Source organism: Lagenorhynchus albirostris, chromosome 11, assembly GCF_949774975.1.
Source record: "Lagenorhynchus albirostris chromosome 11, mLagAlb1.1, whole genome shotgun sequence".
Lineage (NCBI taxonomy): Eukaryota > Metazoa > Chordata > Mammalia > Artiodactyla > Delphinidae > Lagenorhynchus > Lagenorhynchus albirostris.
Genome location: NC_083105.1, coordinates 96,714,338 through 96,738,588, shown reverse-complemented (window position 1 = coordinate 96,738,588; position 24,251 = coordinate 96,714,338). Strand labels below are relative to the sequence as shown.

The window sequence follows — 24,251 nt, the reverse complement described above, 5'->3', positions numbered from 1 at the left end:
TTATATTACTTTCTATTTGTTTTAGTTGCTGCCAAACAGTTGATTTCCTTCAAGTCCTGATCTTTCTTTATTCAGAAAAGTTTGCAGGGGGAGGGCTTCCATTTCTACACACCAGATAGAATGCATTTCCTTTTCACCTATTTAGGCTAATGGCTTTGCAGTGTTATGCAGAGTAAAGAAATTATTTGGCTTCTATTCAGAAGACAATTTGGTTTGAAAAAGAAAAGGCTAATTCCAGCATAATCATTAAATGAAAATGAGAAAGGTTAGCACAAATTAAAAAAAAAAACAAAAAGAAAGAAAGGTCAGTTGAAGATTTTCTAGGAATCACAAATTGTTCTGCTCTATTTAGGTTTAGATAAGCTTTTCAGTATTTCCCAAGCTGATAGAGTCTTTGACAAGGATTTCCTTCTGGGTGGAGGTTTTCCTAATACTTCACTTTGCTGTTAATAAATTTCTTTTTTAAGCTGAATTTGTCTTTGGAAAATTGGTTAGACTTATGACCCTGGAAGTCTGGTCTGCCTTGGAGGGAGAAATGAACTTGAAAAGAATTACTGTGAAGTGAGGGATACAAGCCTTTAACATAGAAAATTAAAATAATGGCCAATAATCAATACAGCATGCTTTGTGACAGAGTATTTGTAGACTAGATTTATATCAGAAATTCAACAAAATTACACATCATCACTACCTTATCCCCTAACATCATCTAAATGTATAACTTTTAGTAGATGTAGGGGTCCATGACCCAGGGGGGGAAAAAAATCTTTAGAGACGGAATGAAATTATATGCAATAGTAGTGATTCTGTTCCACTTCTAATGGGGGCTGAAATGGCCATGTACCCTCCAGGTACGAAATCCCATAGGCTATTGGAAAGATGAGTGCATACCCTCTGGCATCTGGATTCCTTCTCCTTGGGATATATTTAAACACTTCTTTAAACACTTCACAGTGATAATTCTCCCATAGAAACATGAATAATGTTCCTTGACCTGAACGTCATATAATCTAAAAATTGTCTATAGATAGAACTTTTTCACTGGTGCCAGGAAGTCAGCTTAGGCTCACTATATCCATTCTAAGCTTACGAAAGAGAGCTTTAAACTTCTTTGGCATGCCAAAAATCTAGGTTTGAATTAAATGACTAATGCTTTACCTAGTTTTTACCATGACTTCTCTCTGCCAGAATCTTTCCAATTCATCCTTAGCCAAAGCTGTCATCCATCCTGGCAACGTACCTTTTCACCTCCCCACACCTCATGTCTTTGCTTTTCCAGTCCTTTGGCTGCCCTCCTGTTTCTTCCTTCACATACCTGTCTGACTGGTTCCTAGAAGCTTGGCTGAGATTTTTCTCTGCCATAAATCTGGCTACCACAAATTAAGGGCCCGGTGCCCAAACACACCTCTCTCAATGAAAATCTAAATAGATCTAATATATAAACAAAGAGAATACTTCTATTTTCTTTCTAAAAATAAATCATGCCTTGGCTTTTAAAGGAGAGAATGAAGAGCAGGTTGACAGAGAAAATAACTGGTTAGAACAGAAGTTAGGAAAAGACTTGAGGTAAGAATAGTTACTCAACCACGATAATATCAGAAAAAGCAACAACCTTATTTATCCACAAGGCAGTCCCTCGCCCCATCCGTAAAGACTAATGAGGGCAGTTATCTTTTTTCTGTGCACTGATGTAATCTAAGCCTTCAGAACCGGGGCTGCACATAGTAGGTGCTCTAGAAATATTTGCCGAATGTTCAAAGACTAAGAGAATTAAAAACTGATAAAAAATGACAAAGGCCACAGCTTCACCAAATGTTTAGCCTTCCCAAACACAGCCCCATTGTTCTATTCTCTTTATACCCCTAGCCTTCTCCCTTGTTTCTGTCGTTCTCTTTTACATACATATTTAAATCTAAGAACACACACACACACCCCCAAATCCCTGAAATAACAGACTGAAATGTGTTATTCAAAGCAAGTTATATTGGGCTGTTGCTTTTAAAGGAATGTCAACTCCTAACGGGTTTACTGTTTCTGTACAGCTTTCCCGCCTTCTCCGAGTGGAGGTGAGGGATGAGGAATGAAACAATCAACATTCTCTCTCCTTTTCCTCAATCTTTTTCTGTCCTTTTCTCTCCTTTCCTCGGCTTTATTTCCTTTTCCCGTCTGCCGTTTCTCTAGGGTTGTTGCTTGGTTTTCTCCCGCTCAGCCTGTTGGTCTCTTTGATCCTTTCTTTCTATCCCTTATTCCCAGAAGCTCCAGAAAAATACCTTCTTTTTTCCCCTTTTCCACGTCACTTCCCTCCCTTCTCCCATCTCCCTCTCCCTCTCTGTGAGAGGTGAGTTCCCCGCTAGAGGCCAGCACTTTCTCCGTTTCGTCCCTCCCACCGGCGAGCAGAACTCGGAGAGAAAGAAGGGGAAAAAAGAGGAGAAAGAGCGAGAGAGGGGAAAAAACACATAAAAAACCCCGGGGCCTAAGCGCGGAGGCCTGGCAGCAGCGTCGTCATGGCAACGGGCGCCGGCAGGAAACGAGGGACTCGCGGGAGGGAGGGGGGAGGGCGCCGAGGGGAGGGGGAGGGACGGGGGAGGGGTCCGGCTGCCCCGGAAGCACCTCCCCGCCAGCCCCCTCCTCCAGCCCGGCCCGCAGCCCCCGGCCTGCAGCCCCCACCCTCTCGGCCCGGCAGGAAGTGACAGGCCCCGAGCGAGCCCCGAAGGCCTGGCGGAGCCGCGGCCGGCCCGCACCCGGAGCGGCGGGAGGGGCGGGGAGCCGCGGCCGCGCCGGGCGCCTCCCACCCCGCTCTCGGCGCCCCCGCCCCTCCAGGAAGGGGAGGAGGCGAGGGGAGCCCGCCGCGGAGGCCGAGCGAGCCCCCCGCCCAGCCCGGCGCCGGGGGACCCCGGCACGTGAGGTGGACGCCCCCCCGAGAGCGCTCGGGTGCAGAGCCAGGCGCGGAGGTAAGCGGGCGGCCGCGGGCCGGGCAGGGGCAGGACCTCCGGGGGCTTGGCTGCGCGGGGATGTTTCTTCCGCCACCTCGGGCTGTGGAACGCCCCAGGTACCTCCCCCGGCGTCTTTCCCTGCCTACCTCTGGCGCTCGCTCTGCGGTCCTTCCCTCTGCCTGTCCAGCCTCCCGCTCTTCTGTTCATTTCGCTGTGCTCACTGCTGTCCGTCCGTCACCCTAGTTGCTTCTGACCGCTCATTCTCTCATTCATTTTCCCGTCTCTGACTTTGGCTTTCCCATCCAAGCATGCTGTCTAGTTATCTCCCTGCTTTTTCTGGTCCGCTGGGTTCCTCAGCTTCCAGTTCCTCGACTTCTGTCTCCCCGCTCTCAGTAAGCACATTTCTCCGCTCACTTGGGTCGGTTCACTGCTGGCACCGCTCAGTCGACCCCCGTCCCGCGGTGTGATTGATCCCTCTTGCGAACGTCGTTCTCATCCAGGTTCTAGGTACAACAAGGACCCCTGGGGCGTCTCCTCTCCCTCTTCTTCACATGGCTTCCATTTCTTTGGCACAGCCTTCCCCGAACCACCCCCCTCCTCCCGCCCCCCTTCCTATGCCCCATCCTTCCTACGAGACAGTTTCGTGCTTGGGGAAATTGATTTCCTCCAACTCTTGGCTCGGTAGGCCGAGTACCAGGTCCACTTCAATATCCTCTTCCAGCTCCTTGCCAAAGGTCTGCTCCAACCCCACCACACACGCCCAAATGCTGCCTTTCAGGATGACCGTGGTTTAGTTACTTTGGGGACCTCTATGGGCCAGCTTCTCTTCCAGTTAAATTCTGAAAATTTAAATTCACTGTGCTTCCCAAACTTTTTGTTATCTTCACTTTCTGTATTTAATTTTACAGTCCCAACACTGATCATTAATGAATAGATTTATGTGCCTGGGATCCAGGAATCCTGGTTTTGATGACAGTTTCTCCTGATTTTATTAAAAACTTTAAGGTGGTCCCTTTCCACCTCTTTTCTGTTTCTCACTCTGAAAAATTAATAAGACTTCCATTTTGGGGGGAGATGAGGGATCGTACATTTTATTAGCATTTTCACCCATGAAGGGAATTAATGTCCCCTCCAGGGTCTCCTCCTGTCTCTGAGTCCAGTGAACTAAGTCCGGTGATCTATACAGCTGTGCCGTGCTGCCTCTAACCCTTACCCACTTTTTTTCTTCACATGCTGATAATGAGGATTCATGGGTCTGTATCTGTTTAGTGCTTTAATATTTTGGCAAAAGATGTGGGGAGAAGATATACTAGACTTGAAGCCAGTATGATTTCTTCTGTGTACTTCTTGGGTTATATCCATGTTTGCAGTAACATTTGCTATTCCTGTGCAACTGAATTCTTGGGGAATAACGATGCAATCAGATGATACTGGGAATGGAATCATAAAAAATCTCCCCAACTTTATTTCCAAGCCCAAGCGTTTTGATTTTGTTTACTTTGTTTTGAATGCAGTCATTAAAATAGATCCACCCTAATAAAACTGTCAACACCCCTTAAGCAGAAATTCTGGTTTGATGTTTACATTCCAAAACCAAATTGTGCTGTGCTGATCCGATATTTATAGCGGCTCCACGCCTCAAAAGTACACAATATAGTATTTAGGTTTAACAGAAAAGGGGAAAAAAAAGAATGAACAAAAAAACCTTATTGTCATTTAGTGCTGCTTCAAAGGCATGTTTCTTCCTACTTCTCATCTGTCTCTTTGCTTGGTTCTTAGCAATGTTTTCATGTCTTTTTGCAAATTTCAGTGTAGACCCCAGAGGGTAAATTCTGACTACTTTAGTGGACTCAAAAGTTGAATCTTATTTTCTTGAAGATTTTCATTGTTGTCTTTACTGTGTTTAATACCTGTAAGTCATTTGTTAAAATGATGTATTATACTTATTTGTGAAGCCTTCCTTGCAAACAGGGAAACTGAGGTTATAAGAAGGGAAAGTGACATGTCCAAGGTGTTACAAGTAGCCTGAGTGGGAACCAGGCAGCTCTTCGGGCGATATGGGCTGTAGGCTAGTTCTTCTGTCTCCTAGTTTTATGCCTTTCTATGATGCATTCAATGTATTGATATCTGTATCTTAAGCCCCTCCTCCATAAAATGATGACAGTGAGTACTCAAAGTGAGTGACACTGCCTTAATCATAGATTGTTTTTGGTTTGAAGAAGCATGTCCTAGTGTAAAGATTTGATACTTAACTAGGACAACTTTAACTTCAGAAAACCTCATTTCCACAGTTGTAAAGTGGGGATAATTATATTTACTGTAAAGCACTGAGAGATAATGGAGCTGAAGAGCCTAGCCCAGTGAGAGGACGCACCTAGTGGCTTCTCAGTAAATGGTGACCATTGTTAATAAGATAATGCTGATAATGGTGTTGCACGTGCGGAGAGAGATGAGATAACAGTAAATTTTAAATGGGACGATTTTAAACTATTTAAAAGTGTTATGGGGATATAAGGTGGCCTTACTATTATGAGGAACCGCCTTACATTCTGGCCATTTTATATTTAAGGGCATGAGGGAATAGGTAAAAGTTGTTTATTTTGAGACACTGCATAGCTTTAAAAGGTGGTGTGGGGAAGTTATGGTTATAAGAGTATATTGAAGATCTGGTAGTTATTAAACCGGAGAAATCATGGTTTATGGAAGAAGAGGAAGGTTCTTAGATAACTTGAATAATGACATGAAATAGTAGTTTGAGATCAGGTGTAAATTTGAATCCTTTGCTGCTTCCATCTAGGTCTCGAGTCGGAGCGCCAGCCTCCGGCTCCCTGGACCTCCATCATGGAGACTGAGAGTGAGCAGAGCTCCAACTCCACCAATGGGAGCTCCGGCTCTGGGGGCAGCTCTCGGCCCCAGATAGCTCAGATGTCACTGTACGAACGGCAAGCAGTGCAGGTGAGGCTCAGCTCTGAGGGGCTGTGATCTGTGAGCATTGGCTTGGGGCGGGCAAGGATGCAGGAAGATAATTGCCCTTGGTTCCTTTCCAGCAAACGCGGGGAGTTGGATTAGGTGACAACTAAGGTCCCTTCCAGTTCTGAGAATCTTAGGAGTTCACAACAGTTTGAGCAAGGAGGCAGAATGAGATTCAGTCTTTAAGGTTTTTATGCCATTCAGTTCATGTTGCTAGATTCTAATTAACCATTTCTCTTTATGGATTGTCAGGTTTTTAATTTTTGGTCTTTCTTGAAAATCATCCTGAGTAATGGAAGTTAAGAACTTTTACTTAAAATATTTTAGCTACTAGAATAACTATGCACATCCTAAGACTGGTCCTAATTATTAAAAAGAATACAGTAATATCCTGAAGTTAATGTTAAAACTGAATTACCAGTATCATCTTGATAAACACCCATTAGTATTATGCTGTAGGTGTTTGAAAATGCCAGTTACTTGAAAATTTTACCTGATACAGTCTTTCATAAGTGACCATTTACTCTATTTTTCATCGTCTCCAACCCCTTAGGATTCTGTCACCTTTATTGTATCCCTAGAAGATGGTCTTTTATTTTCTTCTTCTCTTTACATTAATCAACATCCCATTTATTTTCAAACCAGTTTAGTCCTAATTCTTTGTTATATCGTATATTAACAGATTCCTTTTGGGAAATAAGAGTTCATGTGAGTTACACTGCTTTACTTTTCAAGAATAGAGCACAGCAGAATTAACTGCTTGTCTACTTTTTAAGGACTTACTGGTTCTGATATAAAAATGGACAAATCAGATGTTGACAATTTAACCAGATACCCATCTTCCTTTGTTTCCCTCCTTCCCATATGTCCCTTTCAGAGCATCACAGTGATTTCCATAGAATAGGAGTTAGGAGTGATTCTTCTTTTTTTCCTGGCCACGCCATGCGGCTTGCGGGATGTTAGTTCCCCGACGAGGGATCGAACCCGTGCCCCTGCATTGGGAGCAAGGAGTCTTAACCACTGGACCGCCAGGCAAGTCCCAGGAGTGATTCATTCTAAGTGGATTGATCCCCGCTCTTTCTTCCTAGGCTCTGCAGGCACTGCAGCGTCAGCCCAACGCGGCTCAGTATTTCCACCAGTTCATGCTCCAGCAGCAGCTCAGCAATGCCCAGCTGCACAGCCTGGCTGCCGTCCAGCAGGTGAGAGGTCAGCAGCTAGCTGGCCCAGGAGGGAGGGAACAGGCACTACAGGTGGGTCGGGGCACGCTACCTTCTCCGCTGAGCCAGGCTGGAAACAGTCTCCTCTGCCTCCTGTCCTCCTGCAGGAGGATGAAGGGACCTTAGTGTCTGGGCTCTCAGTAAGAACTGTGGGGAAACTACCTTTTAGAGGTAGCATGGCTTTGTGCTAGACCTGTACCGTCCAGTATGGTAGCCGTTAGCCACAGGTAGCTATTGAGCACTTAAAATACAGCTAGTGCAAACGGAGGTGTGCGAAAAGATTTTGGATTTCAGAGACTTAGTGTGAAAAAAAATTTCAGTAGTTTGTTTATGTTGGTTACATGTTGAAATGAGATAGATCAGCTTGAATAAAGTAAATTATTAAAGTTTACTTCTCCTGTTTCTCTTCACTTTTCGAGAAATGTTCATACTAGATTATATATGTGGCTCGTATTATGTTTGTATTGATTGGGCAGCACTGGGTTGGACTTAGCAGTGACTCATGACGTCACCTGACCAAAGTTTCTTGCAGCTAAAAGAAAGTGGGAGGAAGAGAGTGGGTTGCCTGCCTGCCCCGGCTGGGTCATGTGGGAGTTATTGGGTTAGCATATGTGACAACATGAGGGTAATTGGGATTGTGAAGACACTGGTCCTTGCTCCATAGTAGAGGCTCTCAGTTCTTACCTGAGATCTCTATTATATTTTGTGCCTGTGATCTATTACTGGCAGATTCAGAGCCTTTTCCTTCATTGTCTCTGCTCTTTCTTGTCTTCTTTCCCCTCTAACAGGCCACGATTGCTGCCAGTCGGCAGGCCAGCTCCCCAAACACCAGCCCTGCCCAGCAGCAGACCACCACCACCCAGGCCTCCGTGAGTACTGCCCCTCCCCTCCGAGGGGCTTTCCTCTCTGGGTCTTTGTCTCTGGGTTAAACTACTTTGTGCTGCTGGTCTGAGAGTGTTTATTGAGCCGTCAATGGTATTTACTGCCCTTACGTAGAGAATATTAGTAAAATGGAAAGTAACCAGCTTGGATCTGTATAGGAGTCTTAACAAGGAGATCTAAGAAAGGAGGAGGAAAATCCTGCGTAGGCGGTAGCAAAGCCTTGAATGAGAAGTAAGGTCGGTTCCGTTTCGTTCCTTTGCCTTCTCAACTGTTACGCTGGTGGTTAGGGACTGGTTTGGTGATACCCTCCAGTAGCCGGATGACAGTAATGGATAGCAAGGTATTATTCATTTCCTCCTGACTATATGAAAGTGAGATACTCTGTTCTTGACCGCGTCACTCTGAATTTGTCAGTTGTGTATATTTCCTTTTACCTCTCCCCGATCCTGAGTCCTGGTTCCTTTCTGTACCACACAGATCAATCTGGCCACCACGTCGGCCGCCCAGCTCATCAGCCGATCCCAGAGTGTGAGCTCTCCCAGTGCTACCACTTTGACCCAATCTGTGCTACTGGGGAACACCACCTCCCCACCCCTCAACCAGTCCCAGGCCCAGATGTATCTACGGGTAAGCCAAAGCCACAGTCGCTGTTGCCCCAGGGGCATAAATGTTCTGTGTCTTATTGAGTGAAAGCTATTTTTTATTTTTTTGGCCATACCACGCAGCTTATGGGATGTTAGCTCCTCGACTAGGGATTGAACCCGGGCCCACAGTAGTGAAAGCGCCGGGTCCTAACCACTGACCACCAGGGAATGCCCAGAGTGAAAGCTGTTTTATTTAATCATGGTTACCCAGATGTTTTAAGACAAGCTGATCTGCTTCTTCTGCCTTACTTAACCTCTAGAAGTGATGCTTAGTGTTTACAGGTAGCCTGCAGATTATTGAGATCCTAAGTTAGAAGATGTTCACCTTAGTATTTGAGAAATTTGCGTCAGATAATAGTCTAATCTTTAAACCTATGACTCAAGTGCACGAATCCTAAGTGTTATGTCTTGGCCTGTCTGCTTACTATATATAGACACTTGCTCCACAATCCTCATTGTCTCAACTTCTTTGACGTTTGATTCTTTGTTATCAGTGTATAGTTTTATACACGTTCTAGGTTTTCTTCGGATGCTTCATCGCACGTGGAAAATAAGGGTCTCCTGGGTTGGTGTGGAAAGGGGCAGGGCTTAGCTGTTTCGTATCTTCTGTTTATTTTGTCTTGTGGTCCCTCCCTTCCGTCTCTTCTGTCTCTCTTCTTTTCCTCTTGCTCTCTTCCCTCTGCTCGTCCTCTTCCTCCTCCTTGCCAGCCACAGCTGGGAAACCTGTTGCAGGTAAACCGGACCCTGGGCCGGAATGTGCCTCTAGCCTCCCAGCTCATCCTGATGCCCAACGGGGCGGTGGCCGCGGTCCAGCAGGAGGCGCCATCTGCTCAGCCTCCGGGAGTTCACGCAGATGCCGATCAGGTCAGTGGCGACCACTGTGGACTGACGCTGGGGAGGGTGAAGGGAATGGCCTCGGACCAGGGCCCACCCTTCCACCCCATTACCACTTTTCAGAATCCTTTTTAAAAAAAATTTCTGTAGAACTTGAATACCTTACACCTTTTTAGTTCTTTGAGTTAGGAAGGGAAGTAGACTTGACTGAAAACAGCCCTGTGGATGTGGGAAGCCTTATTCTTAATACAGCACATATGTCCTTACCCTTCTTTTAGCCCTCCATGGCTCAGTTTCATTCAGGAAGTCTTAGTTCTCTCTTCTTGCAGTACTGTCTCTGTAAGATAAGGGATGGTTGAGGGAATTCTAGTTAGACACACGTGAAGCTGACCTGGCTGAGTTACTGGCAAAACACTTGATTCCTTGTCTTTATGAGTCACTGTAGCTCTCAACCTTCAGCAGTCTGTTTCCGCTCACTGTGTTCGCAGTAAAGTCTTCCTCACCACTGCTTCCCATGCCTTATCTCCAGTGTGTGTGTGTGTGTGTGTGTGTGTGTGTGTGTGTGTGTGTGTGTACATATATAGAGAGCCTGAATGTTTTAGCTTCTTACGGGTGGGATACAAACTGGGATCTCGTAGTACTCGTTTCATTCTTTTAGTTTATCAGTCAGCAAGTAAATATTGCGCTCTCTCTTTTGATGTGCTCAGGTATATACTAGAAACTGGGGGATTGAAAAATGAGTCAAGTCTTCAAAGAGCTTAGAGAAGAAAGAAGTGCAAAAGTAAACAGTACCAACTTTGAGTGATGCAGGAGTTTAGGGAAGAGTTGCCTGCATTTCTTTTCAGTGACTTTTAGGAACATGAACAGATTCTTAAAGGACGGGTAGGATTTATTTGATTTGGAGTAAGAAGAACACTGGAGAGAGAACAGTATGTGTAAAGGCCTATTTCACGTACGTGAAGATGATTTGGGGATGAGTGAATAAAGTGGAGACAGCAGGCCTGTGGCTGGAAAGGTCGTTGTTAGGGAGAAGTCTGAAAGCCAGGTAACTTCACAGGTAGCAGTGGCACTGCTGGCTTGAAAGGCAGATTGATAGGGTCAGGAAACTCCTTGAGAAAGAATCATTTAGGAACATGTGCCTGGAGAAGAAAGAGAAATGAGGGGACCTGCTAAGAAACTGCTGAGGTCATTTAGTTACAAGGTAAGGCCTTTGGTTTAGACTACAGTGATAACTGTGGAATCAGAGGATGAGGTGGAGCCTGCTTCCATAGCAATTCTTCCATTTATCCATCTATTTATTCATCAGATATTTGTGTGTCAGTGTGTGGACGGACAGAGCAGTGGTTCAAAGTGGGAATCTGATGTTTGGGTCAGATTCCAACTCCATGACTTAGTGTGACCCCTGCAAATGGCCTAACATTTTTAGCCACAATTTCTTCATCTATTAAATAGCTGTTATAAAATACTTACCTCAGAGTGTGTTGTGAGGCCTAAGGGAGTTGATGTGTGTAAGCGTTTGAAGAGTGCCTGGACACAGCATAGTGAGTGTTTTTAAGAGTTTAGCCCTCATTACGATCAGATATCAGACGTTCCTTGGCCTTGAATGTCCAAGGTCATGATCACTGGACTGATGGAGATGACACATCATCAAAGCACATTGAACAGATAATCACCTGAATAGTTTAGTGATTGCTTCATTAGAAAGTACAGTGTGCTGGGACTTCCCTGGTGGTGCAGTGGTTAAGAATCCGCCTGCCAATGCAGGGGACACAGGTTCGAGCCCTGGTCCAGGAAGATCCCACATGCCGCGGAGCAACTAAGCCCATGCGCCACAACTACTGAGCCTGCTCTCTAGAGCCCGCGAGCCACAACTACTGAGCCCATGTGCTGCAACTACTGAAGCCCGCCTGCCTAGAGCCCGTGCTCCACAGCAAGAGAAGCCACCGCAATGAGAAGCCCTCGTACCGCAACGAAGAGTAGCCCCCTGTCACCGCAGCTAGAGAAAGCCTGCACGCAGCAACGCAGACCCAACGCAGCCAAAAATAAATAAATAAATTTATATTAAAAAAAAAAGTACAGAGTGCTCTGAAAACATAGAAAGGGACTTAATTTAGCCTTGGGATGGGGGTAGAATTCAAGAAGGCGTTCCCGAGGAGATGGCAGTTAAATGGAGGCCTGTAGAAGTTAGTCAGGGGAAGACATGGAATGAGAGTGAAGGCAGGGCCCCCCCCATGTCCAGAGACCTGAGGAGGGAAGGGACTTTGTATATTTGAGGCACTAAAAGAAGACCCGTGTTCCTGGAGCCTGGCGCTGGGGGATGGAGATGGCACTGGGGAGGTGGGGGAAACTAATCTTGCAGGGCCTTGGGGACTGTGTGTAGGATTGGGGGCTCTGTGTGAAGGCCAGTGGGAAATGGCAGTGACTTGGAGACTTGAGGGTTTAAAAATTTTTTTTTTTAGTTTAAGGACTATGTTGGCTCCTCTAGAGGATAAATGGAAATGGTGTGAGTGTGAATATAGGGAGGAAAACAGTGTTGTAAGAGTTTAGGGGGAAGACGTTTGGATTAGGTGGTAGCAATGTAGATGGACAGAAATGAGTAGATTGGAGAAAAACTTCGAAGATCATTGGAAAGGGAGGCCTGACCCAGTGGATGGGGGAGTGGGGGGAGGTGCCAGAGCTGGGATCTGCCATGGCCTGAGGGGCCAGGAGCGCTGTGAATGCGATGAAGAATGCCGGGAAGTGGACGCAGGGTGAAGTTCACTTGAGGATGTGCCGACCTAGCAGCGCTTGTGAGCCGCCCACGAGGAGGTCTCGGGTCAGCAGTCTGATGTACACAGTGCTCAGCTTGGAGAAGTCTGACTGAGTTGGAGATGAACAGACAGGAGTAGTGTGCGTGGAGATAATAAGAGAAGTCAAGCACCGGAAACCGCTTGGGGAGCTGGTACGGATTGAGAAGAAAAAATCCTTCAAGCTGGAGCCCCGAGGTTTAGAACGAGCCCTTAGAAAATAGAGCAGCTCCAGGTGGAGTAGAGGGTGGTGGGCTGGCAGAGGGGAGGAGGCAAGAGTGACAGAGACAAGATCTGGATTGTGCGGGGTCACGAAGACAAGGGAGCCGAATGTTATGAAAGTGGAGGGGGTCCTCTGTCCAGTTCAGTGGAGAGGGCAGGAGAGCTGGACTTAGGTCTGTGGGTGGAGAGCCCTTCCGGGGGAGTCGGGGGCTGAAGCCAGAGGAGTGGTGTGACTTGAGGAATGACTGGGTGGTGGGAGTCGGTGCGGTGGTTGTAAACAATTATTAAGAGATTAGCAAGAACAGGAGAGGAGGGTGAAGCTGGGCTTGGGAATGGGGTTCCGCTTGGTGATGGCAGGGAGCCAGTATAGGAGAGGTTGAAGCAGGAGGAGGGGATGGGACCCTCAGCCTGGAGAAGGACGGCCCTTGGAGAGGAGGAAGGAGAGGGAGAGGGGGTGGTAAGTGACGGGGGCAGGTGCAGGGGCAGGTTTGGTGGAACTGCTGAAGCATAGCGCACATCTAGTGGTTTTATTGTCTCTGCTGGAGTGAACAGTGACAGGGGAAAGAGGAAGTGGTTCTGAGGTACAAGGAGAGGAGGAAAGTTTTAAATAGCCATTATGGAAAGGAAGCCGGTTAGAAAAGGTAAGAAGTATATAAGCGCCCCAGCACCCAATCCTGATGATTCTTGTAAATCTCTCTCAAAAGCTATTGCCTCTTCTTCTTTATTACTGTTGTCTGAATTCGGGTTCTTTTTGTTTTTCGCCTGAATTACTGTACTAGTTTCCTAATTGGTCTCTTGACTTCAGCCATATCTACTTCTAATCCTCTCCCACATTACTAACAGAATAAGTTTTTTAATAAGGAGATATATGTTGTTACTAACATTATTTTTAATTGTACCTCTGGTGTACAGAATTTGATAAATCATAATCCTTGGCTCATGGCTTCCTCTCATCAATGGTCCACTTTTTAAAAATATTTACTCAGTAAGTTTTAATCATGTAATAAGCCATCCCCAGTTCCATCCACTGCCTCCCCTTACCCATGATTCCTAGGTTCATCCTTCCCTGTGTCCCTTTTTATATAGTTTTATTGCCTTTACGTATATTTCTAAAATGTACTTTTATTATGGAACATTTCAGACATAAACAAAAATATAAAGAAATATGAATCTCCATGTACTTAACCATCCAGCGTCAGCATTTATAAACATGTGGCCAATCTCTCCAGACCCCCTTCCCTTCACCTGTGGATTATTTAGAAGCAAATTCCAGATACCATATCATTTATATATATATATATATATATATACACACATATATATATACACACACACACACACACACACACATGTCTAATTTATATTTAAATTTATAAGGTACTTGTGTGCAGTCTTTTTGGGAATGATTTCTTAATAGCTTATTGTCCTAATCCGTCTGTAATGTTGTATGTCATTGTACTTTATTCATTTTGATTTCTATGTAATATTCCATCGTGTAAATATACTACACATCTTAATTCATCTTCTCTTCTGATTATGGCCATTCAGTTGGTTTCCAGGCTTTTATTATCATGACTAGTGCTGCTGTGACCATTCTTAACACAAGCCACCCATTGTATACGGCGAGCATTTCTCTTATGGGATTCCTGGGTTATTAGAGTGTGTGTGAATAGTCACCTTTAGGATATGATGCCAAACTGTTTTCCAAAGTGGTTGTACTGATTTATACTTTCATCAGCAGTGTTTAAAAGAATAGTTTCGGCTATAGATTTGATCACGATGATTCTGATGCATATTCTTCAGTGGCTTCCTGTAATCCATTAAGTGGTCATCATTCCTTCTCTCTGTTCATACCTTGGAGCACTTACTATCTGTCAGGCACTGTGCTAGGTGCTGGGAATATAATAACAAAGAAGATGGAGAAACTTTGTTTCCAAAGTAAAGTTCAGGCTCTCTTTATTTTAACACACCAGGCCCTTCGAGATCTGTCCTCTTACTAGCCTCAACTTACCTTCCTAGATTCATTTCTTGCCATTTCCTCTAGTTCACCCCAAACATAATGAAGTATTTATAATTTCCAAAAATGCTGTGCTCTTTCTTGGCTCAGTGGTCTTGCAGTGTTGTCACCTATGTCTTCAAACCCCTGCCTTCACTATTACCTGTTGGTTCTCAGCTCAGACATCACCTGTTTTAGGACGTCTTCGCTAATCTCCCTAGTCTGAGTTAATCTCCTCTGTGCTCGTGTAGCACTGTGTGCCTATCTGTGCATAGTGTAATTTGGTTTTCTTGTCTTTTTTAGTAGAAAGTACTCATTAAAAGCAGGGGCTCGTGTCTTTCATCTCTGCATTCCCAGTATCCAGTGTGGTACCTGAAGCATAGTAGATGTTTTGTAGATGTTGAATGAATGAATGGAGAGGAAAGGGAAAATCGGAGACATTTTGAAGGAATAAAATAACCAAACTAGATGATGGATTTGATAGTGAGTGAAGGAGCCTGAAAAATCAAATATAACTTGAGTCCCTCCCTGGGAAGGCCTTCACTGTGTACGTTTGTATAGGACGGGGTACGAGTTGAGGGGGGCTGTGGAATATCTGTAGCTGTCGTCACTGCTTCGGAATCAGTCACAGAAATCTTTGCCCTGCGTGCCCCCTGTTCCCCTTTTCTCAGTCTGTCTTTTGCTTCTTATCTTTCAGGTGCAGAACTTGGCAGTCAGGAACCAACAGGCCTCAGCCCAAGGACCCCAAATGCAAGGCTCTGCTCAGAAGGCCATTCCTCCTGGAGCCTCCCCTGTCTCCAGCCTCTCCCAGGCCTCTAGCCAGGCCCTCGCTGTGGCTCAGGCTTCCTCTGGGGCCTCAGGCCAGTCCCTCAACCTTAGTCAAGCTGGTGGAGGCAGTGGGAATAGCATCCCAGGGTCCATGGGTCCAGGTGGCCAGACACCTGGGGGCTTGGGTCAGTTGCCTTCCTCAGGAATGGGTGGTGGTGGGAGCTGTCCCAGGAAGGGCACAGGAGTGGTGCAGCCCTTGCCTGCAGCCCAGGCAGTTACTGTGAGTCAGGGCAGCCAGACAGAAGCAGAAAGTGCAGCGGCCAAGAAGGCAGAAGCAGATGGGACTGGTCAGCAGAGCGTGGGCATGAACCTGACACGGACAGCCACACCTGCTCCCAGCCAGACCCTTATTAGCTCAGGTAAGCTGTCACCTCTCATAATGTCATTGTTCTCTCGGGACTTGTTTAAAATCGTCAGAGTACATATCTTTGCCATTTTTCCTGCTTGTCTTGGTCCCGGACTAGTGGAAGGAAAGAGAATCTCATCAACCTTGATCATATTAGTCCAGGGAGACAGGACGACAGGTAACAGAGATGGATCTTGTCTGTTTCCACCAGGCAGCAGTCAGTTTACAAGTTGCCTTGTCCTCTCTTTCTTAGGTCCTGAGTTCTTCAGTTTACTCACTCGAACCATTCATTCACTTGGTTCTTTTTGAATTGCCTACTATGTTCTAGGAGGTGCTGGGACACACCTTTGAAAAACAGACTCCTCTGCTCACGGAGCTTGCAGTTTAGCATAAGGGATGCGTTTAATGTTGGTTAGTTGGCCCAGTGTAGAGCAGAGACTGTATAGGTGCCTTAGAGCACTTAGGATGAGCAAATAGAGCCATGGTTTAATACAGTCAACTTGTGATCATCTGTATCAATGATAAGGATAAAAAAGAATAAATAATAACGCCAAATAGTTCTTGATTTCAGACTGTGTATAGAGTTAGATGTGTGCACCTTACTTGGTAATGTTTATTTTTGCCTTCCTTGTTTCTAGTTCTTTAGTTGTTGCTATATTTGAATAATGTATTCACAAAATGTAACAGTTAATTATCAGTTTAATACCTAGTATTTACACACTGTAGCACTTCTGTTACCGAAGTGCTTTCATCTCACATATATCCTCTGGACGCTCTGGTAGAGTATGGAGCGGGGAGATCCCAACTCTAGTTTACAGTGGAGGAAACTGGGTAAAGTCCGAGCTCGCAGCTGCTGACTCGTAAGACATCTTCTCATAGGCGGTGACCCAAACTGATAAATGTTGGAGACCGAGGCATTCACGGGAAGATGTTGGTATCTTTACCTCTGTGGATGTTTATTATTTCAGTGACTGCTAAGTGTTTCTCATGTGTCAGGCCCTGGGCTGGGTTCTAGGGATGTAAAAATGAATGAAACATGGCCTCAGTGCTTGAGGAGCTGAGTCTAATCGTGGAGAGGATGGGCCCGCCATTGTCCTTGCTGAGTGCAAAGTAACAGAATTTAAGTAGAGCAAAAAAGTAAAAGTCAGATAAACGCAAGAAGTTACCGAGGACTGTTAACTGTTCGAGCAAGAGTGGTCTCTCCTGGAAACCTTTAAGACTGGGGTAGTTGGTAACGTCAGACTAGGAAGGAGTGTGAGCCAAGCAGCCGCCCGGGCCCCTCCAGGCTCGCCTTCCATTCGCCGTCTGGGTCCGCCTCGGAAGGGTGCTCTGGCTTCCCATTCCTGGGGCTACTGCTGATTTTCTGCCCCCCTCCCTCTTTGTCGCTTCGGGGCTGTCCCCGCAGCCACCTACACGCAGATCCAGCCCCACTCCCTGATCCAGCAGCAGCAGCAGATCCACCTGCAGCAGAAGCAGGTGGTGATCCAGCAGCAGATCGCCATCCACCACCAGCAGCAGTTCCCGCACCGCCAGGCGCAGCTGCTGCACACGGCCACCCACCTCCAGCTGGCCCAGCAGCAGCAGCAGCAGCAGCAGCAGGCCGCGCCCCTCCCTGCCCCCCCGCCCCCGCAGGGCCCCCCCGCCCAGCAGGCCCCGCCTTCGCAGTCCCAGCAGCCAGCCCAGACTCTGGTTGTCCAGCCCATGCTGCAGTCTTCGCCCTTGTCGCTCCCTCCTGACCCAGCCCCCAAGCCCCCCGTCCCCATCCAGTCCAAGCCACCTGTGGCCCCTGTCAAGCCTCCTCAGCTGGGGGCTGCCAAGATGTCAGCCACCCAGCAACCTCCACCCCACATCCCCGTGCAAGTCGTAGGCACCCGGCAGCCAGGTACAGCCCAGGCCCAGGCTTTGGGGCTGGCCCAGCTGGCAGCCGCCGTTCCTGCTTCCCGGGGGATGGCAGGCACAGTGCAGCCTGGCCAGGCCCACGTGGCCTCTTCGCCACCTTCATCCCAGGCCCCTGGTGCGCTGCAGGAGGGCCCGCCCGCGTTGGCTTCGGGGATGACCCTGGCTCCTGTGCAGGGGACGGCACATGTGGTGAAGGGGGCGGCTACCGCCTCCTCGCCTGTTGTGGCCCAGGTCCCTGCCGCCTTCTACATGCAGTCTGTGCACCTGCCGGTGAGTGATGCCTGATGGCTTTGAGGGCACTATCATCCTTGAGAGGACCTGAGTTTAATTTAGGAGGGGAATAAGGAGTTAGGAAGGTTAAGATACTGGTATTGATCACTGCTTCTTTTGTAAGAGAGAGACATGTTCATGGAAGGTTAAGATCCTGGCACGCACTTCTTCCTTTTGTAAGAGGGAGACATTAGTGTAGATAATACCTGAAGTTCATACTCCTAAATTTGCCACTGAAATTCTGTGTTTTTGGATCTGTACTAAGTTATATCAAGATACAGCCTTAACCACCAAAATGGATTTTTAGAAAAACAACAGTTTGTGGTTGGGCTGTTGATGAACCCAGCGTCTCCAGGTCTACGTGAGGACCTGGAGAAAATGTTGTATTTTTTGTCTTGATGTAAAAGTTACACTTCTTGGGAATGACCAGAAATTTTACTGTACTGTGGGAAGTATACAAATTGGGGAATCTAGAACTAAGAAAATTTTCTCTGACAGTATGGGAATAATTGTGTTTTCTTGTTACCCTTCACTCATAAATCTTTTCTTTCCTGTTCTTCACTTTATAGGGCAAACCCCAGACATTGCCTGTCAAACGCAAGGCTGAGTCAGAGGAGGAGAGAGACGATATCTCCACGTTGAGTTCAATGCTTCCTGCGAAGGCGTCTCCGGTAGTAGAGAGCCCGAAGGCCATGGAGGAGAAGGGCGGTCTTGGAGGTGAGTAACTGGCTTCTGCAGTGCTGCTGGAGTACATAGAAATTAGAGGAAAGTTCTGAGTGAGCTGAAAGATCACTCTGCCTCAGTAGGCTTGGTGGAGTAGATCCAAACACGGGGAATCCAGGGTGAATGATCAAAAGGGAACATGTATTACTGTGGAAGATCAGGCTGCCCTGGCTCATAGATGGATCAGCTAGGTCATCCCCTACCTGTCCCTCAATCTTGTGTTTATTTTCCAGACAAAGCTGAACCAGTGACCAGTGTGAATGCTGGTACCCCGAGCAGTGATGTAGTAGCCTTGGCTCCTGCCCCGTCAGCACCGCCTCCCACGCTGGCCATGGTGTCCAGACAGATGGGTGACTCCAAGCCCCCACAGGCCATTGTGAAGCCCCAGATTCTCACCCACATCATCGAAGGCTTCGTTATCCAGGAAGGAGCAGAACCTTTTCCGGTGAGGGCAGGGCCAGAAGGCGGGGCTTGGTCTGATTGTTGTCTTTTCAAACTCCACGAAATCAAAAGGCTCAGAACTATTTAATTATTAGCGAATGGTTCAATTCTGTTGTTTGTATGGTTAGTTGTAAAGAAGGAAGTGAAAAGAAGAAAGAATATGTAGACTAGAAAATGAAAATGTTGGGAAGAGGAGAAGAAAAGGAAGAAAGTGACCTCTAAAGCTGTCATGTTTAGTTAGACAAATTAGGTTGTTTTATAGTGAAGAAAATTGTGGTAGAGAAGTTAAGAGAGTTTTCTGGATACCATGAGTTGCAGAACCAGGACTTAGAACACAAGTATCTTGACTCCTAGTATGTTCCCTACAATTTAGGAAGGAAAAGGACAAAATAGGGAGCCCAGGTAGGAACCTGTTCTCCAGTGGCTTATCTGAAAAAAGCCAGTTAGAGGCTTTTGATTGCTATATTGAAAATGGTTTTCTCTGCATCGGACTTGGTCATTAACTCAGAAATCTGGGCAGAGACATGGTGGTGAAAAATGGTGGGGAAAGCTATAGGGAAGCAGAAAGGAATTAGGCTAACTTAACTAACCTTTTTCTGGGACAGGTGGGTTGTTCTCAGTTACTGAAAGAGTCTGAGAAGCCACTGCAGACTGGCCTTGTGACAGGGCTGAATGAGAATCAGTCGGGTGGCCCCTTAGGTGGGGACAGCCCATCTGCTGGTAAGTATTTATTTAGAGACCCATCTGGGGAAGGAGGCTGATGGAGATGTGTTTGAGGACTTAGTGTAAAATAGGAATTATCTATTTAAAGTGGGAATTACGTGAAGTCCATCCACGCTGAGAAACCAGAAGCCACATCATATAACAGAATACGTAGACTCACACAAAAGTCGTTCCATAGGATAGAATTAAGGGGAATTTTGTCAAGCTAGAGTAATCTGTTGAATTATTTACTATAAGGATATATTTTTCAAAAGACGATCTAAAAATAGGCTATTTCTGGGAATTCCCTGGCGGTTCAGTGGTTAGGACGCCACGCTTCCACTGCAGGGGGCACGGGTTTGATCCCTGGTTGGGGAACTAAGATCCTGCATGTTGCAGGGTGCGGCCAAAAAAAAAAAAAAAAAAAAAAAACAGGCTATATCTTAATTTCCAGTTCTCCTTATTCTAGATTCTGTACTACATGTTAAGGAGTCCTGTTCACATTTCCCCCCCTGCTTTTGGAAACTTCTGTGGGAGAGAGGTCTTATGTCTTTCCAGGCATTAAGTAATCTTTTCCTCTCTCCTGTTCAGAAATGCAGTCTTGTCTGAAATCTGAGATTATGAGTCAGGATAAAATTAGTCATTTAAAGTGGAAATCGTCTGGCTTAAGGTTAGGAAGACTGTGGGACAGTTCTTGAGGGACAGTTCTTTACGGTTCTGGATCTTGAACTTTGTTTTAGGGAGATTCTCAATTAGGTTGAGTAGGTCTTTGGGGGGAACACTGAGAGTAATTAGAGTCCAGCGCTGGGCCTGATGGGGGCCTGAGTGGCAGCAGAAACCGATGCAGCCCTCCCGCGCTGCCTTGTTTTCAGAGCTCGATAAGAAGGCGAACCTCCTGAAGTGCGAGTACTGTGGGAAGTACGCCCCTGCAGAGCAGTTTCGCGGCTCCAAGAGATTCTGCTCCATGACTTGCGCAAAGAGGTACTGTAGGCGCCTCACCCCCCTCCATCTAACCTTACACCCCTTCCCTAGGATCTGCTCAAGGCTCATAGTTAATGTCTCCTCTGCTTTCATTCCCTTCCCCAAATCGGCCCTTAAAATCCCAGTTCACATTTAGTGCAGGGGAGCAAGGCGGTCTTCTCTGGTAGCACTCATGACCTCCTGTGCGTGCCCCGACCCGTAGGTATAACGTGAGCTGTAGCCACCAATTCCGGCTGAAGAGGAAAAAAATGAAAGAGTTTCAAGAAGCCAACTATGCCCGCGTTCGTCGGCGCGGACCCCGCCGCAGCTCCTCCGACATCGCCCGTGCCAAGATCCAGGGCAAGCGTCACCGGGTGAGCTGCCGGTGCGGGGCGCACTACCTCAGAAATGGGCCTTTTTCCTTCCTCTTCCCCACGGGGCAGTTCCTTTGCCCAGCTAAAATGAGTATGAGACCAGAACTCCGGTTTTGCGTTGATTGCCTTACTCCAAATTCCAAGAGATCCTGACCTCTGTGTCTCTTCTCACCTTACTGGTTGCCTGTCTGTTAATCCTTATGCCGTGTTTGAGGAGGGAAAATCTAGGGCAGTCGTTGGTAGAAGGGGAGAACCGAGAGAGGGATACAGTTCATACTTGAAAGGCACTCGAGAGCGGACTGGTGACTTCGGGCATTTGCACGTGAAGTACAGCTTATTTCACTTGTGCTAAGATTAGTTTTTCCTCTGTGCCCCATAGTAATCCAAACCCAGGGTGGCTGGGGAAAGGAGAGGGAAACCTCATGACACTGTTACTTGTGACCTGTTTTGCGTTTTTTTCTGTAGGGTCAAGAGGACTCTAGCCGGGGTTCAGATAATTCCAGTTACGATGAAGCACTCTCTCCAACATCTCCTGGGCCTTTATCCGTGCGAGCAGGGCATGGAGAACGTGACCTGGGGAACCCCAGTACAGCTCCGCCTACACCAGAATTACATGGCATCAACCCTGTGTTCCTGTCCAGTAATCCTAGCCGTTGGAGCGTAGAGGAGGTGTATGAGTTTATTGCTTCTCTACAAGGTATCGTGGGCCTGTCCACCAGGACCCAGGTCACCTATATTGCTTCATTTTCCTACAGTTTTCTTTAGGTCATCCCACAGGGGCTTTTGTAACTGGAAATGTAACGGACTTAAGCAGTAGAGGCTTAAATATGGTATGACGAAGGCTCTACTCTTGGTATTTATTCCGGTTTTGTCCACAGCCTGGTTTCCCAGTTTTCCTGGGTTGACTGTCCTCTGCTATGTCAGTAATTTTGCAACAGTTGATTTTCATCTATGATTCTTAACCAATAATTTTTAAAGTATTTTTTTATGTGTGATTAATTGGGATACCCACCATGGATAGAAGACTTTTCTCAGCGGAGAAGGGGATTAGGAAATAATGGGCCATTGTTGCCCTGCTCTCTTCAAGGCAGGATTATTTATAAGCTATTCTTTTTTTTTTAAATAAATTTATTTATTTAATTTATAATTTTTGGCTGTGTTGGGTCTTCGTTGCTGTGTGCGGGCTTTCTCTAGTTGCGGCGAGCGGGGGCCGCTCCTCACTGCAGTGCACGGGCTTCTCATTGCAGCGGCTTCTCTTGTTGCCGTGCATGGGCTGCTCTAGGTGCGCGGGCTGAGTAGTTGTGGCACACGGGCTCTAGAGCGCAGGCTCAGTAGTTGTGGCGCACAGGCTTAGTTGCTCCGTGACATGTGGGATCTTCCCGGACCAGGGCTCGAACCCGTGTCCCCTGCATTGGCAGATAAGCTATTCTTGACAAAGGGATGGCTTTCTCCAGCAGGAAAACCATCCTACCCTTCTTGGTATTTTGTCTGAATTCTGGGCCCTTAAGGATGTCAAGACGGCTCTTAACTTTGATTTTCTTGCCAGTGTCAAAGAAAACATATATATATTGCTCCCTCCCTTTGCCCCCCTCAGGTTATCTGAATGAAGGTATCTCTCTGGTTGAACAACTTAGGTGTTTTATCTTGGCTCTTTTTTTAAAAAAAAAATAGTTAATACTTCGGCTGCGTTGGGTCTTCATTGCTGCGCGTGGGCTTTCTCTAGTTGTGGCAAGCAGGGGCCGCTCCTCGCTGCGGTGCATGGGCTTCTCGTGGTGGTGGCTTCTCGTTGTGGAGCACGGGCTCTAGGTGCGTGGGCCTCAGCGGTTGCAGCATGTGGGCTCAGCGGTTGTGGCTTGCGGGCTCTAGAGCGCAGGCTCAGTAGTTGTGGCACACGGGCTTAGTTGCTTTGCAGCCTGTGGGATCTTCCCGGACCAGGGATCGGACCCACGTCCCCTGCATTGGCAGGCGGATTCTTAACCACTGTGCCACCAGGGAAGTCCATGTCTTGGCTCTTTTTGTTTTTATAAATAGCCAGTTGCTCTGATTTCATTTTGCTTCCAAAGCTTGCCATGTCAGGCCACTGTATTACTGAATTTAGGACAAGTACTTTGGTGCTACCGTGTAGTTTCTCATACATATTCCCATCATTTCCTTCTAGGCTGCCAAGAGATTGCAGAGGAGTTTCGTTCCCAGGAGATTGATGGACAGGCCCTTTTATTACTTAAAGAGGAACATCTTATGAGTGCCATGAACATCAAGCTGGGCCCTGCCCTCAAGATCTGCGCCAAGATAAACGTCCTCAAGGAGACCTAAGGTGGCCCTCTTGCACAAACCAGCCTAAGGCAGACACTCCCCACTGTCCAGGTTATAACCTGGCGCCAGCAGAGACTTCACAGGGAAGACAGAGCTGTTCCAATTCTGTGTGTCTTCTGTAGAGGGGATGACTGAGACAGGGAAGACAAGTGCAAGAATTGGTCGCTGGTGCTACATGGTGGCAGCTTTGACATTTCTCTGGGTTCTACTTTATTTTTTAAATCTTTACGATTCTCACCTACCCTAATCCAATCTTTATAAAAGAGGCAGTCTAGAGACCTAGGACTGCTTGGCCTTATCCCGGAGCGGAGTGTCTAGCCAGGGTCAGAATTCTCCTAGAGGAGGAATGTACAGTATGGTGAGGCAAGGAAATGGGTGGAATGTAGGTGTGCCTCAGCAGTGGGGGAGCTAGGGTTTTCTAGCTTGTGTGACACAAGTAGCAAAATCTGGCACTCCCTCTTCCCTCTGGATCGTGTGACTGTAGCTGTGGCCCAGAGTTTTGTTGTCACTCCCTTAGTATTGGATATTTTCTCCTGCATCCACGGCAGGGTCACCAGCCAGGGTAGAGACTGGGTTGGCATCATTCTGATTTGCTGCAGGGACTAAAAGTTTTGGGCACACATGTGGCTGTTGTCTTTCTTTCCGCATCCCCCTGCTCCTTTCCAGTTTATCTGTTGTCTCCTACCCCACCTTTCTTTTCCATTCCAACTCTGCTCTGTCCTATAGCTTTATAAAGCAGGAGCGCGTGGGACTGAGGTCAGGAATAGAAGTACCTGCCTTAGGCGCTATACCTTATACAACAAAAATATTAAATATTTTTTTTCCTCCTCAGTAAAAGGATGAAAATTGGTCTCAGTTGTCTGTTACTCCATCATTCCAGTGTATCTACCCTCTTCTTTCACACAAATGAC

At 46.8% G+C, this 24,251-nt stretch overlaps 1 protein-coding gene across 2 annotated transcripts; it reads left to right on the top strand.

Annotated features, from left to right (window-relative positions):
- Window positions 1–2,756: 2,756 nt before the first annotated feature.
- Window positions 2,757–24,189, top strand: PHC1 (polyhomeotic homolog 1). Of its 2 annotated transcripts, XM_060166946.1 has the most exons (15): window positions 2,757–2,951; window positions 5,731–5,888; window positions 6,992–7,102; window positions 7,909–7,989; window positions 8,480–8,629; window positions 9,355–9,510; window positions 15,182–15,671; window positions 17,064–17,827; window positions 18,397–18,544; window positions 18,784–18,995; window positions 19,597–19,711; window positions 20,566–20,674; window positions 20,877–21,027; window positions 21,493–21,724; window positions 23,186–24,189. In XM_060166946.1, the coding sequence occupies exons 2-15, from the start codon at window positions 5,775–5,777 to the stop codon at window positions 23,338–23,340; spliced, it is 2,988 nt and encodes a 995-aa protein (XP_060022929.1). In that variant the 5' UTR covers window positions 2,757–2,951; window positions 5,731–5,774; the 3' UTR covers window positions 23,341–24,189. The 2 variants fall into 2 exon arrangements, with proteins under 2 accessions (XP_060022929.1, XP_060022928.1); XM_060166945.1 differs by lacking the exon at window positions 2,757–2,951 and having other exon boundaries at window positions 9,379–9,510.
- The last annotated feature ends 62 nt before the right edge of the window (window positions 24,190–24,251 follow it).